General features: G+C 44.1%; 1 protein-coding gene across 2 annotated transcripts; it reads right to left on the bottom strand.

The window, feature by feature from the left end:
- Positions 1-3,246: 3,246 nt before the first annotated feature.
- On the bottom strand, positions 3,247-20,181 carry LSM11 (LSM11, U7 small nuclear RNA associated). 2 transcript variants are annotated; one of them, XM_075164290.1, is made up of 5 exons: positions 19,306-20,181; positions 15,153-15,292; positions 14,302-14,385; positions 12,455-12,787; positions 3,247-7,751 (listed from the first exon to the last, which is right to left on the bottom strand). In XM_075164290.1, exons 1-5 carry the CDS (start codon positions 19,730-19,732, stop codon positions 7,746-7,748), a joined length of 990 nt encoding a protein of 329 aa, XP_075020391.1. In that variant the 5' UTR covers positions 19,733-20,181; the 3' UTR covers positions 3,247-7,745. The 2 variants fall into 2 exon arrangements, with proteins under 2 accessions (XP_075020391.1, XP_075020390.1); XM_075164289.1 differs by lacking the exon at positions 3,247-7,751 and having other exon boundaries at positions 9,184-12,787; positions 19,306-20,176.
- Between the last annotated feature and the right edge of the window lie 266 nt (positions 20,182-20,447).

Raw genomic sequence — 20,447 nt, 5'->3', positions numbered from 1 at the left:
AGGGGCTGGTTTCCTTCTTCAAGCCTGTGCTGGTGCACTTACAGATTGCTCTATCACAGCATCCATATTCTCAAAGCACATTACTTCATAGGATTTTCTCCACTGCACCATTGTGCATAAATGATACATGATTTCAGCCTGTAAACATATGACAAGATACGGATACCCACAGAGCACTCATCCCTGCCTGTTTTACAGCCTGGGCAGCATCTGCTAGCGGTCGATGTTTCCAGCTGCGTTCTAGTGCGCCCGCCACCAAGCAGCACCGACTCCTGCTCTCCTCCCACAGCCAACGTTTCCTCCAGCTAGGGTCATCATCCACATCAGACAGCTATAGGGCTCCTGCCACTGTTATGCCCAAAACCACGCACAACTGTTACCTGTGAGAGCGGTGCTGCCGCTCCCGCAGCTTGGACTGGCGATGGTCCCCTCTGCTCAGGGCTGCCTCCCAGTGAGGTCTTCAGATTTGTGTCTTCATGTTCCTTGTGGCAAATCCAGTGATGTTTTGCCTACCCTGGTGTTTCGTTTGCAGGCGCTGGTGCAAGACCCAGAAATCAGTTTGGAGAGAACGCCCCTAAGCCAGCACACGGTGACAAATTTTGGGCCAGTTCCTGCCATCGCCTCTTGTTGTCCACCCCTGGCCTGGAGGTGAGGGCTCTTTCCCAGTGACTCCAGTAATGCGATCACTCCAGGACAACTATTTTTATGGGGAAATTTGATTTAGCTTATTGAGGTGGGAAGTGATGTTCTGCAGAGATCTAACACGAAACTATTCACATGAGGGCTGCGGCATTCGGGGCCTGACCTAGGCACCGCGATGCAGCGGATGCAGCGTCTGATGAGCACCCAAACTCCTGGGCTTGAGCTAGGTACCAGTTCACACGCACCCCACGGATCCATCTGGCTGCCCCGGTCTCACCTCCACCCATTCCCAGAGACACGGGTGGGATCTGGAGGACACGCAGTGAGGAGCGCAGCCACCCCCCACACACCCCAACATCAGGGCTAAGAGAGCGCACCCCACGGCCCGCGGGCTCCTGCAGCCGGGGCAGGTTCCCAGGGCGCCGTTTTTAGGGAAACCCGCTGCCCCCGGGCGCCGGAGCGCTGCCCGCCCCGCTCGCCCCGCCGCGGGGTTTCCCTTCCACCTACTGCCACCTCGTGGGGAGCGAGAGCAGCGAGCAAGGGGGATGCCGGCCCGGGGCGGCAGCAGCGTTTCGGGTTGTTCCGCTTTAGGGTCAGGGAAGGGGGGAGCAGCAGGTATTTGGCAATTGCAATCGAGCCGCCCCCCCAGCCCTCCAAACCGCACAGCTGAAGTCACCTCCAGTTCATTTTAATCATCCCTTTTCCTGGAGGGAGCATCAGCAGATTTTCTGCTCGTTAGAGCAGTCACGGGCTTGGCAGAGGCTGCCTGCCATCTCCACCGCTGCGCCACCCAAATTCAAAGAGAGGATCTGGCCAACAGACTCCCAGGTGAAGAAAGAGCACCCTGAAGGGCTGTAACACGTAGGGGATTCTTTGAACAATCTTTTTGGAGCATCTAGGGCCCATGGAAGACAGAAATCCAGACCCCTGAAAATTTCTCCGGTCCTGTCCCAGGGAACAGGACCACTATACAGAAGAGGAGCGCACCTCGACCCCCTGCGGTGCCCATCCATCCCCTCCCTGGGATGGGTTTCCCCAGAGGGAGCACTGGGGCTGGGTCCTCCCTCTATTTTGGCCCATTCAGAGTGGCAGTTGCAGAACAGGGTCTGTGGGGTTTGGATGTAAGTCCCAGAGGAGTCCAGATCATCAAAATTATGCCATAAAAGCCTTTGGGCAATTAGCACAGATCATTCTTTACACATATGGTCTGGATTTAAACTATAACCAGGATCTCAACTATTCACTCTCCCAAACTACCCTTTAAAAAGGATCTGCATAAAATAGTCTGCATAAATATCCCAGAGCAATTTCTTTACAGCTAGACCTGTGCCCTTCTTGCGGGGCTGTTACAGGGGCCATTCCCAGGCCCAGCCTTACCTCTGTATCCAGGTCTCCTAAGCGTGAGGCAGCAATGCCGCAGAGCTGCACGGAGCGGGTGACCTCGTGGGCAGAACCACCCCGGCAGTGGCTGCAGTTTGTAACGACACAGCCAGCAGCTGGAGGGGAAGCAACAGCAGAGCTGGGCAACAGTGAAACTGAGGTGAACAAATCAAACGTGATCCCAATCTCAAATACTTCAGCTGACCAGAGACCAGCAGAGATGACTGGCACACAAAAGAGATTTGAGGGTGATGCAAGTGGCTGTAATAAAAACAACTGTTTTAAAGTTTGTCAAATAACACAAAATATGAAAGGAGAAGTGAGGAAGAGGAGAAAAGCAGGGGCAGGTGGAGCAAGATCCTCAAAGCAGCCATCAGGATCCAAAGAACTACTTTCTCCTCTTGAAAGCGGCACCCATGGCCCAGGGTTGTGAAGAAAACAAATCTTGTGAGATGCAATTATCTTGCCAGAGCTTCACAAAAACTACACCTCCATTCAGCAGAACTGAGGCAGACTGGTGTTATCATAATATCCAACCCAGCTGGTGCCATTATGTACTCTTCAGTTTATATCCATTAACTGAGAAACCTAATGATACTTATTTTAAATATTCAAATACTTGCTCACATTTCAAGCAGGCTACGAGCATCACCCAGACTGACCCATAAACTGAACATGTGAATCAGCAACATACTGATCTGTATTATTAAAACTTCATTTTTGACATACCGTTCATCACTCAGATCATTTAAGGAGTTGAGGACTGCAAGGCTGTGGAAAACAAATAATCAAACCCAAGAAATTGTCCGTGTTATGAAAGATGACTGGACAGACTCATAAACGCCAAGATGAGAGAGATCTCCAAGGCTCATAAGAAACTGTGGGGAATAAGCTAGTTGTTTGGGATAATAAATCATTCACAGCAAGAAGATACAGCTTGAAGTTGAGAAGAACTGTACAGAGAAATCAGGTAGCATTTGATCAGGAAAAAAAATGCCTCAGTATTGCCAGAAAAGACCTAACTTTTTGTAGCTAGCAGGGATGTCTCCTTCCCCCAATTTTTCCTTTTAAAAATTTCAACCCTCTTCTCAAAACAGGGACAAGGCAACATCAGAAAGAGGTGGTAAATGCCTTACAGAACTCCAGAAGAGCAGCTAAAAATCAGAACTGGGATTTGTGACTCTTCCTTACCACTCCAGCCCTCATTTTTCCTTAATTTAAGCAATACTCTCATTGGATATGAGAAGAATGTCTGCTTAAATACTCTGATGTATGTCACCTGCATGCAAAAACACCCCCAAAGCACAAATCGCACGAAGCTACTGACAGAGCAGAGGCATTTGCTTTAGGAGCAGCTGGAGCAACAGAAGACATTATTGCACTCACGGTGGAGCAGGTGGCGAGGGTTGGGTGAGCTCTTCACACCCACATCAGGCGCTAACCTGGCCATCTAACTTCACTCAGGACAGCACAGAAAGGGCTCAAATGCTCTGATCTGCTACGTCAGCACAGGAAACTGAAGCTTCTAGTTCAGGTGGCACCACTTTTCCACACTAGAAAAGTTACAGAGTTTATTTTTTAATATTTATGAGCAGTAAAACACAATGAGAAAAGCTGAGGTAAGGTTTTTTGTGGCAGTACAGAACTTGTTTCCCCAACAGCTTGGGAGTACAACTGTTGCAGCTTAATCAACTGTTTTCACTCCAATTTAGGCAGGTATCTGAGCACAGGCTTACCCTCAAGCACCTATATGAATATCAAAGAAAAACACACGACCTTTGCACTTGTAAATTAAATGGACAGAAGCGCAATCTAAAAGAGCAAGAGTCCACTGCCACATTGACTGTAAATCATCTTATGAGACATCAGGGAAACATCAGAGACAGGGAAGACAGGGCAGACTCCCAGTGTAAAACACTTTAAAATGCAAATGAAAGTCAATGGGTTGCAGGCCTCTTCTGTGAATTCCCTGTCTGATCCTTCTCATTACATGCATCCTCATATTGCCACTCGTGGCTTTAAACTGCAGGTTTTGTTCTCTTTAAACAGTTCTCAGGTTGCAATGGGAATTATCCCTTTTAGCAAACATCTGAATTCCAGAGCACAGGTATGTTAACATCTCCAGCAAGCTGCATCCAATATAGTTAGCATCTCTGATCCAAATACATCAGCATCATTTACCATGGGAATAAATAGGTTCCTGGAAGTCAGGTTCCCCACTGGCTATCCACATGCTCCACTAGATGCTTGGATGCTCTGGACCTCCCCGATTCCTGGAAAAGCATCTCCTGATGGCATAGTGGAAGACCACACACTAAGGTAACAGACCTTTGAGTGATCAGGACAGTTGTTCTTACATTCTTCAACATGAAGTTCATTTCCTTTCCACACCTCTAAAAAACCTCTAAAAATAAAAATTCTTATTTTATAGATTAATACACTTTTGAACACACAGATGACTGGTTTGCCCCCAAATCATGTGACTAGAGCATTCAAAACCCGGTGGTCTTCATATCCAGGCATCTGTCCTAACCGCTGCAGTAGCAGCTTCATCACTGACACAAGCATATTGACAGAGCACAAAAACCCATGCTTTCAAGCAAACTGTTACATGGATATATTTATTGCATTGCAGTTTTAGCACTTTTAAATATAAACATTTATATCTGGAAAGCAGAATATTGCAAATTCAGTATTATTCAATATGTTCATAGCAGCATCAGCTTCCTAAGAAACAAAATATTTAGGAAGACAGAGGAGGAATTACAAACAAGTTACACTTTCATTTATTACCATTTGACCAAAACATGGTATTGCAGCTGTGAAACAGATATTGAAGTCACCAAATCTGACCTTGAAGACGTAAGTAATTTCAAGACTGAAGTGCGTCATTGTACCTGATATCCCGCACATTTTTAGTGTGCTGAGACATAAGGCTAACAGTCAAGTGCCTGAAGAGGGCAGATGATCTATGTATCTGCGTTACCTGACATATTATAGTTTTAATAACAATACTTAGCACTTGTATAGCACTCACTGCATCCCCAAATCCTTGTGAGACAGACAAGGATTGCTCTCAGATGTATTACAGCTGTGGAGCATAAGGGAGAGGGAGGGAAGTGACTTGCCAAGGCCATTCAGTGAGCAAGTGGCAGTAGGGAGATGAGAATTTGTCAGCACCTGACTTCCAATCCCACGCCAGTCTGGTAGGTCATGCTGCTCCTCTGTGGTTCATTAAGGAAGTTTCATAGATGACTAATTGGTTAACAAGTCCCAATCCATGCGACTACACTGGATGAATGCACCAGTTGAAGAGGTCAATGCAACTGCTCCCCTCTAATGCCCGTTTTAGTTTTAAAGAAACCCAACAATTCTCTCATTTGCTCATCTCAGAATGATCTGTCACACCAAAGATACAATGACGCAGCTGCACTTTGCTCTGAAGCAGTGGAAATCAGAAGCAATCGCTATAGGAGCAGGAGCAGCTTTCATTGCTTTCCTGAGGGAGAGTGCTGATCTTGTGAGAGAAAAAAAGGATGGATATGTTTTTACACAAACTGATCAAACTCCTTTTCATTCTAAACGAATACAAGACTGGCTGAAAGTCTCAGGTGTACTATCTTCTTCAGCTAAGTCATCCAAGTGTACACTATGAAGCTAGCAGCTAATAAAATAGTTATCCAGGAACATCAGAAGGCATTTTCCTTCCCTGACAGGCCTTCACTTCTACCAGCTAAGAGCAAGAGCACTTACAGTGACATCTAAAAGGACTTGTAAACATCATGAGACAAGCCATTTCTGATACTCCTCCACTAAAGTAGTCCTTTCTCCTGCACCCCCAGGAAGATAACAAGAATAACCAAGCCTCCTACCATCCCTGCCTCAAAAGGGGAAATTTGCTTACTTGTTTTTTCTCCCACTGGGTTTCCTCTGCAAAATTTTAAGAGGCAGGATCAAACGTGTCAGTTATTAGGGATGGAGTCTGGCAGAGACTCTTGGAGCACAGTTCACGCGTTGTGAAACGCTCACAACGTAATAGAGGATGCACTTGAGAACTGTCTCTGCATATTCCCCCCTTCACCTGGGGGAGTTTGACCAATGCTGGCCAAATTATGCCAAAGTGTACAGGCTAGAAAGTGACCCCCCATTTCGAGGAGCTATCACCAAGTAAAGTAATTCCTCTTTCCTCCTTTTTCTTGGCCTGCTTTCCCACTTTCAGCATGCCATGAAAGCCTATAGTTGGGAAAATGTACAGAGGTACATGTTATACTTACAGTAGATTACACACTTTTTTTTTCCATTAAGAAAAGTCTTCGTCAAGTGCATTGATCCTGCAATGCCCATCTGGAGGAGGACCGTCGAGTGCCTTGCCTATCTCTTCCCAAGTGGCCTCGTTTTTTTTTCTGCCCAGGCTGCTAATGGGTAAAAAAAGATGGCAGCAAAGGATGCTCTTAAATAGTAAGGTTTTTCTTCACAACATTTCTACCATGTAATAATTGATGCTTTTTCCTCCTGATACATTGGCAACACCTGACAGAAAAAGTTGTGATCTTTTAAAATTTTTTTTTTTTAATTTCCAAGCAAATTTTAACTGCTTTACTTGCATCCAGCTGTTCCCAATTTCATCTTAGGTTATAGAGTCAGGATAGAAGAAAAAACATGCAACCTCCTGAAAATGGGTTTTTGCTTCTAATGACAGTGGCTCTTAAAAGCACTTTTTAGATATGAAATGCACATTGCTGGCTACATGAACAGCGAAGTACTTTTAAAAAAACTTGTAATAATGTTTATCTGAAGGTGAGATAGGCACTGCTGGAAAAAAGTCTGACTGAGTTAAAGTTTCTAAATGAAAATTTGAGTGCATTCTTATCTTTTGGTCCAAGTATACCCTACTAGGATATTAATATTTTTGGTAAATTAAAAAATGAAGCTCAGCTTGAAGGATATTACTAAGATTTTAGGTCTCTCCCCTTGAGTTCCTGTTGCAACTGGACGCCCCTGTCTTCCTCCATCCACCTAGTCAGATCTCACCACTAAGTACACAGCAGCTTCTTGAACAAGGTAATACAGGACAGCACATCACGAACCCTTGTATTTGTCATCTTCTTATGGGTGAGGATAATAACGCCAAGAAAACTTTGCATGGAGCTAATGCTGTAGACACCCAAGGACTGTAAACTGGAGTTACTTCTCCAGAAGTTCTCATTGTGAAGTTAGACTGTTGATACTCAAGTCTGCAAACAGCCATGTCTCTGAGCTCTGTTTTTTGTGCCTAACAGCTTCTCAGGAAAGAGCTTGCCTGGCTGAAGGAATCACTGCTACTGCTGCTGCATTGTCTCTGAAAGGGTGTAGTACTGTACCTTCCAATTTTATCCAGTTGCAGAGCTTGCAGTTTAAGCTGGTGGTTATAATTCTGATCTGTTTCATCAAAGACAGGAAGTTTACCTGGAGATACACATCTTCAGAAACTGAGAGTGTTTTCACAGTTTGCTGTTCCTACCGCCTTTCCATTTTCTTCCAAGATTCTGTATGAAATCATTGTTTACACCTGTCTCATTTAGGTCAGTGCCAGTAAGCAACAGAAAGGGTAAGTGTGGGCAGCATGTTGGACAGAATGTCAAATTCAACAAAAATTAGACATCTTTTTTCTCTGCTTCTTTTTTCCTGGTGAAAAGGTGATTCATAGGTGCAAGCAGGTGACTGCAACAGCAAACTAGGAAAACCTAGCACTGTGGGAAGGAAAATAAGTAAAAAAAAAAAAAATATTTTTAATTAGTTTACTCCAACCGATCCAAGATAAATAATTCTTCTGACCAAATAATTCCAAAATTCTGCAGAGAATAGTATGAAAATCAAGAACAGCCAAAGGCTATCTGGATGCAAAACTAGACAGAGTAACATTCCTTTGGGAGGGTGAAAAACAGTGGGCAGTCAAGCCTACTCTTGCTGAAAGACCTTGCCCTGCTTTCAAACGATACAGAACGGAAAGCTGCATCAGAAACAATGAATCCAGAAACTGAAGGACAAGAAGCAGATGGAACACAGTACTCCCCGACTACTTCAGTAATCACCTCCTGAGGACATGCTAGTACCTGTCTCCAGATCAGAAAAAAACTTCCAGGCAATTAACAAGCTGAACCAGTCAGTTGAGAGAAGGAACTAAACCCACACTTTTTACAAGCTCCTTTTTTCCCTTTGGCCTTATCTATTCTACTCCCACAGCCCTGTTTAAGAAGTCTTCGATAAAAATGAAGCACCTGTGCAAAAGAGTTTTGCAGGAAATAATCCCAGGCATGATACCCATAACTGTAGGGTAACACTGCAGCTCTCAGCCTGGTTCTCCCTACCAGTTTCCCCACTTCCCCACAGCATAGCAAGGTTTTATGCTGCAGTTCCATGAAAACCTCATTCAGACTATCTGCAAAGGTCCCTAGAATTATATGACCGTACAAATAAAATCACCACTCTTAAAGTAACCATGAGAGTTGGTTCCCTGCTGAACTGTGTTGGCAATGAAAACATGTATGATGACATCATGAGATATATCTGTGACATCACATTCCAAGACTACTGAATTACATCATTCCTGCAGCTGGCATCATAACATTTCACAAGTTTCATATTTGCCTGCTATTTTAGAAATGATTCTAAAAAATTCTCAAATTATCACAACACTTCTTCAAAGGTAGTTCAGAAAACTTTTCTCCTTGCAATACTTGGGTACCTCACCATAAACACGCTTTACGAATCACTGCTGAGCACCAGGCTGAACAATGTCCTAGAAATACTGGACAGATTGCAACCAGTATGTGGATCCCTTCCAGAGAGTTCTTTATATTTGGCCCAAAGCTTTTTCACTCTCACACAGCTCTCTGTTTCTTAAGACTGCATCCTGCTCCTCCTCTTCATTCTTCAGCATAATGACTTCAGGTGTCTATGTTCACACCACCTTTGTGACACTGCAGCACCAATAGAGTGCAATTTGTTCTTTTGAACAAAGAATATGAATTTCATGCTGAGTTTGGAAAAGGGAAAACATGGAAAGAAATAACCAGAAACAATAAGAAAAAAAAAAGCTAATTTGTTTCCAAGTGTTGTTTTCTTTTTTTTTTTTTTTTTAAACAGATTTACATGAATACTTAAGTGAGGTAGAAAACTTCATTTCAGAACATCATGTTCAATTTTATTTAAAGAGCAACTTTATCTGAAGTATTAAACATGCAAGTGACAACACGCATACAGGGTCACTTGCTTAGTCACAATCATGATGCTTGAAAGAGACAAAATCACAAATGCTATGCTTGAAAGAGACAAAATTCATAAAATAGCATTTTGATAACGGGCTTTAAAAAGATACAATGTCAGAAAAAGTAGGGAAAAGGAAGACACTTTGGAAGATCTGAAGTTGTAGAAGAGGCTGTATTTAGGAAGCAGCTTGGAAATAACGAGACAGGTAGATAGGGAAGTAAGAAGCAAAGGAAGAACCATCAAATAAGCCATTAAATCTAAACCGGAAGAGAGAATTTTAACCAACTCCACAGATGAGACAACAATGAGAATAGAGGAGGAACAGTTTAATAATGAGGTAGAGCAAAAAAAGTAGACAAACTGTATAGTTCTTAACTAGGTTTGTTGACCGAGGGGATGATTTTGGAAGAACAGGTCAGTGATGATATAAAAAAATCAAGGCACAAATACAAGTCTAAGCACCAGCATTTTTCATAAAATCTAAAAAAAGAAACTTGTAGATGTGAAGCCACAAACACCTGCAAGGTTTCAGACAAAAACTTCTGATGAAAGAAAACACTGAGACTTCTAGTAGCAACTGAAAACTTGGTGAAGTATCAACTGACAAGGAAAGAAGGCAGTACAGCCACAAGAACATTTACGGTAGTTGTATCTTATTTAATGCACAAGGCAGCATAAACTAGGCAGACAAAGAGAATTAAGAATATGAGATAAAGAAAAGCAAGGATTCAATTAGATGTCATAGTACATAGGCGTGAGTGGAGATTTGACACCCTTTGGTCAAGTATGAAGGAAAGAGGAGAGGTGTCAAAACCAGTAGCCTTTGGCATGAATGGAAGAGGCAGAGGCAGTCATCCCAAGCAACTGAAATAAAAACAAACCAGTCAGAAAGCAGACGGGAAAAAACAACCCACAACTAAAAACATAATGAAGAAAAATATTCACTTACAATAAAAGCTGCTGAGAAGTCAGGAGCAGAAATAAGCCCCTTAGTTTCTAGCTTCACATGTTTGTAATAATTTGTAAGGGTTCTGGTCAGTTGGCAACCACACAGAAAGCCAACCAGGAAAGGTTCAGAAAGCCAAGACAACTAGGGGTGAATACAAGAACAATCTTCCTAAACCAGAGTTTAGAACGTCCTGAGGAGACAAAGTACTGACAGGAGAAGGGGGGGGGATGGGGGGAAGGGAAGAACTGCAGACCACATGAACTGCAGACAACAGCAAGAACAACACAAAAGTAGAGGAAACAAGAACCTCCAAGAGAAGAATCTTTTCAGTGCTTAGTCTCAGTTCACAGTAGGAAGGGATTAGAGCAATAAAGCTATGTATAATAAGAAACGGTACATATTCTTTCCTTTTTTTTTTTCTTTTCTTCTTTTTTTTTTTTCACTCTTGATGAAACTGATTTGCATCAACAGTACTTTTTACTCTGAGGCACTTCTGTCCCAGGCTGAACTTGGGTTTGCAGCTCAGTGGCTGAGCTGATCAGCCATCCAAGCCCCATGTCATCTGAAATGTTGACATAAAAGTTTCAGGCTCCCCCAGAGGCACACAGCTGCTTTGTGTGTCCAGAACTCCTGCTAAATGATTTCTGTAATTCACCCAAGCACCAGACATACGCCTAACGACAAGCAAGCAATATGCTGCGTTTACAGCAACAGAAATACATGGCATTGAGAGTACAGTCACTCAGTTTGAGGACTTATGACCTCTATACGCAATACAAGACCTGCTATAAAGCACTAAAAAGTTGTTCTACTCGTTGTCAGATCTAACCATTATCCTGACAATTTCCCAACTTCATCTTAACCACATGGAGCTGCTGCAAAGCACAAAGTAGTTGAGATGAATACAGGAATAGCAGTGTGAAATCTAGTGTCCTTTGACAACTAATAGACTAGATAATATAATAGCTTCATTTATGCTCAAAATTCTGCATGTAGCTCTTGGAAAGCAGTTTATACCTGCAGAAGCCTGGCCTGGTCTACAGTAGCTTAAGAACCTTGCTGAAATGAAAACACTGATGAGCTGAGTTTGACTTTTATACTTCAAAACATTTTTAGGCACACCTCCAAAGCTCAGTTCAACTGGAATTAGATGATGCATCATTCACATGGATAGGAAAGACCCATGAAGATTTCTGCTCCATGAGAACTGCTGGAGACACAGCACCTCTAGTTTCAATAGAGGGAACTTGAAAGGCGCTTAGATACAGTACAATTGTGCTCAGCACAAACACTTAAATCTGAGAAGAAAAACTACATCTTTGCAAACTTCACTATTACACTAAGTAGAGAATGGGTGAAATATAGAAGTACAATTTTCCATCTGCATCTCCAACATTCACAGATAAATTCCAAATATGGAGGTCCCTGGATCAGCTACATTAGCTGCTTGCTGGTGACATGGCGCTAAAGCACAGCATTACAAATAGAAGCCTAATTTTTGATACTGAAAACAAATTAAAGTCCTGCCATCATTCACAGAAAAAGAGCAGTTTTCAATTAAGAGGTTTTCTATCACACAGGGCATTACAGAGCTAACTATGAAGAAGAGGCTAACAGCCATCACTAGTATCTCACTCCACCTTTTTATAGACTATCTCAAAATGACTGTCAGAATTATGTCTGGAAAAGAAGATATCCATGTAACAACACCAGATAAACTGTTTGTTTCATTAGCAGTCTTCTCTTGAGATTACACAGAACATGCAAAATAGCATTTGTGATTCATTTCAGGTGGAGATCTAATCTTAAGCTCCTTAAATGTGTGCCACAATTAGCTCCTACCACTGAGTACACCAAAATTCTCTTCCAACCCCCTCCATTTAGCTTCTTTTTAAGGAGCAGTGGGATCTGTGCTTACCTCCCTCATCTCACAGAAAACAACTGCGTTGCTGACCTTGTCCTGAGACCCCAAACAGAGATCTAAGGAGGCTGCTTTGGCATCAAGCTCAGGATGCTCCAGTTAGAATTATTTCCCCTACCTTGTTACGGCAATGGGAAACCAGTCACAGTACCATCATACTTAATGAGAACGCTAAATAGCAATGAGAGCTGCAGCCACAATTCATGCTATCAAATAAATACACTGACGAAGGCTCAGCCAAGTCAATGTGCTAAATGGACAAGCAAGACATTCTCTCCTCGAATAAAAATCTGGTTTATGTGACGTGTGAACACCTGTTGATAATCCACTTTGGGCCGTCTTTTTCTCCGTGACTGGCTTCTTGCACGGGTACCACCAGCACTGGCACCCTCCATGTGGGCAGTCCCGCTACCCACATCAGCTTCACCTCTGGCAGCCAGATGCAAACTGTCACCTGGGATCTTCTTTTCTCCAGCTCTGCCCAAGCGTTTCTGTTTCTCGCGCTCATCTTCTGCTCGCCCTCGTCCTGATCCAACTTTCCATCCAAGCGTCTGAGAGTCATTTGTCAGGGCTAGCTGCTCTGAGACAGTCTTTGAGTCAGCTCCCTTCTTTACTGAGGACTCCTGCAGTTTGAGTCTGTCAAAAAGCTGTAAAAGAACATTTGCGTATATGACCACATCCAGAAAACAAGAGAGGCCGCTTGTTTGGCATTTCTACGTGGTATTTGTGTGTATGATCCCAAATCAGAGCTCACAATACACAATTAGTGAAGAATCTTTACCAGCAATAAATACTATGTTTTCTTGCCAAAGTCAAACCGTGATATAAAGTGAATGGATCTCTTGCATGCACGAGTGTCTTTATGTGAGCACCGAGGAATTTAATTTGGGGAGCAATACTGATGTGGAGTAGCATTTAACTTTGGTCAGGAACAACAGAAAGCTACCAAATTCCTCCATTAGTTCACTTTCCCAAACTCTCTTGTAATGTTGTCAGATAGTATTAGAGAGATTTCCATCCTTGCATCCTCAGGCAGGACATGAATCCCTAAGATAAGGGGGCGTCAATCAGCATGGAGTGTATACTGAAAAAATGACGGACCTTCTGTGTTCCCCAAAACAAACTAAAAGAGGCCGTGTGGGTATTCTGGGAGGTGAGCAGACCAAAAACAATAGAAAAATAATAAAAGCTAGAGCAGCAGATCCAAAGCACTGTATGAATTCATTAATCTAAGAATACATGGTGCTGAAACTCTAGTTTCTTTTACTCTGGCAGCAGGCAAGCTTTTATGAAATACTGACAAATGAAAAGGATTCTCGGTTAGCCTGTCTCTTCTCAGCAACAGGATGGAAAGCCAATCCGTGTAAGAGTGGGCTAAAGGAACAATCACAACTTGATTATTTTTAACTAATCTTTAAAAAAGGAAGGGTGGGATCTATCAGAAAACAGATTTAAATGGCAGGAATTTGAAAGCAAATTCCTCACAATGAAACTGTTTAAAAGTTTGTTCAAAAGGCCCAGAGCTATGCCATTCAACGGGCACAGCCCTGTCACATTTTTTTTTCCTTCATTGTTCAGAAGTTCATCTGTCATCTCTTCAGTTCTCAACTTCGTAAACATCTTTTTTTGCAGCTGGATCCTAGAGAGTGTCTTGCTTTGGAGCAACATGCAGAATCTTGGGCTTTACGATACCTAGACTAGAAGTGACCGAACAGACGTAGCGTTTCATTGGCTGGAGACAAAAAGACTGCTGCTCCATGAACATTAGTATCAGAGTTATGCACTGCCAAATCACCTGGCAGGACAAACGTGGACCGGATCAGTCACAGGTGTAAAAAATGCAAAGAACAAATAAATCAAAAAACACAGAGTGAGCTTAAAGAAGGTCAGCATATTACACTAAGCAGTAGCAGCAACGGTGATCTGGTATTAGGAACTCTAAAGTGGAACTTCTCTAACACTGAACTGTGGCCAAAGTACTTTCAAAAAGGTCAGAAAACTGTTTTTCCCCCACCTTGTTCAAGTCATTTTAGAGTCATCTGTAATAAAAGGAGGTAAAATATTTCAAATGTAAATATAGTTTTCCAATCAATGCTCCCCTTTTCCTACTTTGAAAAAGGAGATATTAAAAAAAAAATGAAAACTGGAGATGGTTACCTACCCGGGTTAGTGTGAGCTGAGGTTCTGCGTAGAAAGCTTTGCCCATTACTGGTTTCCTGTACGTCTCATCCACGTCTGTCAGGGCCTAGAAGAAGATAAAAGAAACGGAAAGGTCAAAATTAAAAGAAAACATGAAGAAGCTTTGGACCAGCTTTGTGTATTAGCATTATGAAATTATGCTCTCTCCGAGAGAAAATCCATCCTAGGAACAAGCTGTGCTTTGGAGCTGGCTTCTTAATCATCTAAATTGTACTGAGGTATAAAAGCAACAGCAAAGCGTAGCATCCATTCTGTATTACTTGCAAAATTTTTCTGAGCCTTGCCTGCAAAATCCTTTCCCCCCTGCCACCTATTTCCAAACTTTTCACAGCCCCAGGCTCAGAAATATTTAATAGCTGCTTTTCCATCCACTATCTTTAAGATCTACATGAGGTAGAACACAGGGAAAAGTTTTTGCCACTAACACCCCAGTGACGTGTCAGTGAAAGAGAACAGAGAAGTGGCTACCGCTATAAGAAGATTGGGTTTTGGAGAGAAAGCTTTGGAAGCTTCTGATATTCCTCATATTCCACCTTCCTGGGTTCTTATACAAAACCTCTGAAGCTGTTGGGAACGCTTCAAAGCTGCTCTTTCATCTAAAACCTCTCCAAGATGGCTAGGCACCTCTCAGATGTACCAATCCAACACCAAACACAACTTAAGTCTGAAACCCAGCAGTTGGTGCCAGAGCAAATGAGCTTTATGAACCACAATCCCACATTAATCTTCTCAAAATGTAGTTTGCTTAAACGTCTTGAAAATTTCAAGTTTTCAATATAGCATTTATAAATCAAGGGCTGGAACAATAATTACCATATTCCAGAACTTGTCAAATGCAACCAAAAACCCTGTGCAGACTCCACGAAGCCCTTTGAAAGTGCGGATATGAACATTGATTTTTACACCATCTCGGACACAGCGATGAAGTTCCCCCAGTGGGCTGCCTTCATGGACTGAAACAGAAAGAGAACATCACCCGCCTTCAACAAAATACAGATACAGAAAGAGATAAATATATATATGTAAAAAAAAAATGTAGAAATCTACTCTGTGTAGAAGTATGTCAGATCTTTGTACAACACTTGTCTTCAGAGCAAAAGAAGCCCCAGAGCATTGTAACGCACTGCAGTTGTAATTACTAGACCACCAAAACTCTACTTACAGTGGGGACAGCAAAGACTTTAGAAAATATGAAGGTTTCGCTTGACATAACCCATAGCCAAATCAGCCGTAGCTAAAAATCTTTTTGCTACATTTCAAAAACATACTAAGTAATGCTAATCTTAAATAAAAGTGGTTCAGAGGGAACAGAAAGCTCGCAGAAGCAGAGAGAGTTTCACAGAAAAGACAAATGCCTAGTTAAGGCTACCTCAGATTAGGTACGATCTGTTAATTAAGTATTGTATCAGACGTGTTTCCTTTTCTTTACAAGATTTCTGAACCAACAGATGACTCGAAGTTCTTCAGCTAACTAAACTGGATAAGTTTAAGTTAATGAAAATGTATTGTTTCAGTTAAAACTTTCAGCAGCCAGCTGAATATCCTTCAAAGATGTACAAGTCTTCATCCTTCAACGATGTACAAGTCTTTGGCAAAGAAATAAAATTACTGTAAGCAGCAGCCACCAATGAAACCATGCTAAACTGCAGAACAATAATGCTTTCAGTCAGGGCAAAACCAAAGGAATTCACTAAAACATACAACTTACCTGGCAAACATAAGCCTTATCTGCACACTAGAAATCTTTGCAAGTGTAAATTATCTAGAGGGGTAGATATTATTTACTTTACAACCTCCACCCATGCCATGGTAAAGCCATTGCAGTGATAAATTACAGCTACCTGTTTGCTTGTGCAAACACAGCCACAGGACTGCTGTGCAATTCCTACTGAGAGTCAGGGGAAAGTATTGGTCTAAAATCTCACACAGTTCTTCATATTAATAAAAATATCTGAGTCAGAGATGACCTCTCGCCTTGTGCTTTAGGGACCACGTATTCCAGGTTTGATTTAGACGCTAGAAGATGCATCCTGTGAGTGTAAAATGTTAACCGTATGACAGCTGACCTGCAGTATTTGGCTGCATGGTAATTCTCAGCACAGCAGGGAAATCTAAAGCAGTTTCCTCTGAATTAACCTAATCACATCTATTTTTTGAGATCCATTGCCTTCTTGCCAGCCCTCTCCAGATGGATAGCTGGAGAAAATTGCTTTCATACAGAGCATAAGCCGTCTCAGTACCTCCCAGTTTTGCTTATGGGGGCCTTTTCATGAGTCTCTGTGCTTCCTTCAGCCTAACTGATGGCGAACTAATGTTCTGAATTCACAGGTCCATCACGGGAACCACAGATGACACCACCACTACATCAGATTGATGCTTTTAATCAGATAACAGGTTTTTTTTCTAACCAACCCTGAGAATTTACAGGATCATTTTAGATTTAGATTTTTTAGATTTTAGATTCCTATGTTCCTTTTACATAGGAACTTTATCTACAACTTCTTATAAGAATCCAAGTACAATCTTTATTTCCAACTGTGCCTTTGCTTGTCGGTACCCCGTCAGGCCTGGTGGAAAACACTACAGCTCTACCAAATCTAGACAATATGTGCTCTTCCCACATTTCCTTGCTGCATAAGGTTCCAGCTTCACCAGGACAAACCTCCAACTTCACCTGATCAAAAGGGCAGAACGCATCATCCAAAAACAATCTGATATCCACTCCTCAGAAAAAATAAAACCAGCAATGCAAGAAATTTATTTTTGCAACATACCTCTTCTGCAAGCATCAAAGCCTGTAATGACCAGGCTCTGCATGCAGCTAGATTTGCCTGGGGCTTTTGATGGTGTAAAGTACCAGTATTAATAATTTTTCAATCTGTAGGGAAAAGAGTTACCTAGTTGGTTTTGTACTCAAAATCCAATCCCTACTTGTATAAAATAAGCACATGCTTAATACCAGGATTCTGAAGATGACTAGAAAACTACTGTAAGCCAGAGGTCAAGTACCCCAGGAAGGAGAAAATAAAGATCCAAACTCTGGTTAAGTTCAAGTCCCTGTCCTCAGGGTAGACTTTATTAAGAGGCAAGATAAAAAAAAAAAAAAAAAAAGAAGAGCAAAGCAAGTCAGAACAGTTGAAATAACTCAGAACACTATCAAACGCCTTTCTAACTGCTCTGCGGTAACCGCTTGCACATGAGTTCCCTGCCCCCTGGTAAATGCAAAGCAATTAGAAATAGCTTCTCCTGAGCTGATCCAAAACAGGCACTATTAAAGTAGCTTTCTTTTTACTTTTATGGCTACTGAAATCACCCCTCATGACAAGCAAAATTTTGGCTCCATTTTACATTTCTGACACACTGAATTTAAGGAACACGTCATACCTTGTCACAGCTACCTGGGAGGACACCATCACGACTGTGGGATGCACTAAACCACGTATCACACTTACTTTCAGAGGCAGTAACCACCCTAGAATCCAAGCTTCAAACACTGGCCCACCTGCTGTGCAGACAGGCCCCCTACTTACAGGGAAAGCACACAATTTTGACTACAAATTATTCTTAAAACTCTCCAGACTGCTGAATAGCACTTTGTATGTCAGTTGTGCCAGTCTTCTTCAAAGTCCACACTGTCCAGCCTTAGATGTGTGGATATTAAATACGTGCTCTTAATGGAAGCATGTAATTTATTTGCTAGACCACCAGTAAAGTTAATTTTTACAGAGGCTTTTTCAATTTCCATCATAGTAATCCAAATACAGATTATTTGTGTTAAGACCCTAAATAAATATTTAAGGCTAATTCTTTTGGAAATCCTATACCAACAGAACCTCTGCACTTGTGCAGAATGCAAAGTTGACATGATGTTTAGGATCATGCAGCACCTATGGCAATGAATATGTTATGTTCTGGTGTCTCAGCAAGAAAAAAGTTCTGCTTTGAGCATTCAGAATTGAACATTTGGGGCTTTGCCTTTTTATAAAAAGAACAGTAAGGTGATGCTGGTGATTAGAAGAGATACTTTGACTCCAATAAACACCCAGCATTTTTAATTAAGTGCACTGAAGTTACATCTCATTTGATAGCAATGCCATTTGGTTCTTGGTGTACGTGCACAAGCTGCACCCTTTAACGTTTAGGGGCTATTACCCTGACTGCGTACATAAATTTAGACAAGAAACTTGTATCATCATCACAGATGATGAATTTAGCAACATCACAGCTGCCTCCCACCTCAATCCACTATTCTGTCATCACGTTACTAGAAACGCCAGCGCTGTATTTATGCCCCCAGGATGTACAGTTAGTAACCAAGATATAGCAGTGTGTTACAGACTCATGCTGCAGTTGTGATTTAACTACGAGCTGCATGGACTCAAATCTGATTCCTGGTTTAAAAAGAGTACTGCTGAAAGCACAGCAGTTTCTCACCCTTTTTTCCTTAAAATCAAGAGGACGAACATAATTAACCAAATAACAGAGGAGGACATCACCATAACAAAATCAGTGTCATCTCTGAGTAAGCAGCTCTGTGAAACGTGCTGTTCCTCGTTTCTGCATACAATCTTCCCAGCCTTTCACCTAGCACGCAGGTATCGTTTTCCACCCAAACGCCCTCATTTCCCCCTCCCGACCCACCCGCACCCCGCTGTCACCCAACCACCTCCTTCAGCTGTTCAAACCTCCGAACTCCCTCGAAGTCCATCCCAACCCCACGGCTTCAGCCACATCCCAGCCCGGCTCAGCCCCACAGCCTTCTCCCCCAGCACCCCGCACGCCAGCGCAGGCCCAGTCCGCGCCCCCACACCCTCCGCCACCCCCCTGCCCCAGGCTGCGTCCTCAGCCCACGCTCCCGCCCCCCGCCTCACTCTCCCTCCCCACCCCTCAACCTGCCGCCTCCCCCCGCCTCCCCCTCAGTCTCCGCAGGGCCGCGCTCCCTCAGCCCGCCCGCCCGCGCCCTTACGAGGCATCCTGGTGAGGACGTTGCGCGGCGCCCGCCGGCGCCGAGCCGCCGCGCCGCCCTCGGCCGCCTCCTGCTCGGGGCCCGCGTTGACCATGAGGCTGCGGAGGCGCTGGATGCGCTCGGGGTCGGCGGCGGGCGGGCCGCGGCGGGCGGCGCGGGCGGCGGACGGGCCGCGGCGGGAGGGAGCGGAGCGGCGGCCGCGCGGGCGGAGCAGGCCGCGCTGGAAGCTCTCGTACTCGGCGAGGTTGTTGAAGCAGGGCGCGGCGGGGAAGGGCAGCGGCGTGCTGGCGGAGTACAGCGCCAGCAGCGGGTCGAAGCGGCTGGAGCTCACGTCCAGGCGGCTGGGGCTGGGGGCGCGCTCGGCCCCGGGCCGGCGGCGGGGGCGCCGCTGCCCCGCGCCTCCCGCAGCCCCCTCGTCCTCCTCCATGCCGGGCTGCGGGCAGCGGCCCAGCCCGCCGCCGCTAGGGGCCGCTGCCGCGCCGCCCGGCGAACCCCCGCGGGCGCACAAGCTAAGCAGGTTCCGGGCGGCACGGCGCGGGGAGGGGAGACCGCTGAGCACCGCCCGCGCCCGGGACGGGCCCCGAAGGGGTGGAGCTGCCTCCGGGCGCGGTGTGGGACAGGGGCAGGCCGGGAGGGTGGCGATGCTCGGTGTTTCCGCCGTTTCCCTCCTCGCTGCATTTTCAGTTAACTCCCTGCCGCAACTCCACCTCTGGTCTCTGTACTGGGGCCTCCCTCCCCGGAGCGCCCCGGCTGTTCTGGGGGTGCTCCCCCGAGCAGGGACCTCGCTCCACCTGCCCCGGGCCCCAGGCAATGAAATGGTTGCAATATAATTTGGATTTTAATCTGTAAAAGGGTATACAGTGCAGAAACATTTATCCGAATAAAAGCAAGGAAATGTGTGTTAATGCTGCAGAGTGTTTTTACTGTAACCAATTCCACCACCTACCATTAATCTTTCGTAACTGGTTCTTGTACATTTAATGCTTCCTGTTACAGCAACACATCAGCCAGAGGTTGCAGACCAACTTCAGAAGAAACACCTCTTTCTTCACTGCCTCACAGTACGAGACTTCTGCAACTGTAGAAATACCTGTAAGCACAGGCATAGGACACAGGTCGAGCTGTGTGTGCCACTAACGCCA

The sequence above is a fragment of the Calonectris borealis genome, chromosome 15 (genome assembly GCF_964195595.1).
Source record: "Calonectris borealis chromosome 15, bCalBor7.hap1.2, whole genome shotgun sequence".
NCBI classification, from domain to species: Eukaryota; Metazoa; Chordata; class Aves; order Procellariiformes; family Procellariidae; genus Calonectris; species Calonectris borealis.
The sequence above is the reverse complement of the archived record's forward strand: the minus strand, read 5'-3'. Positions and strand labels throughout refer to the sequence as shown.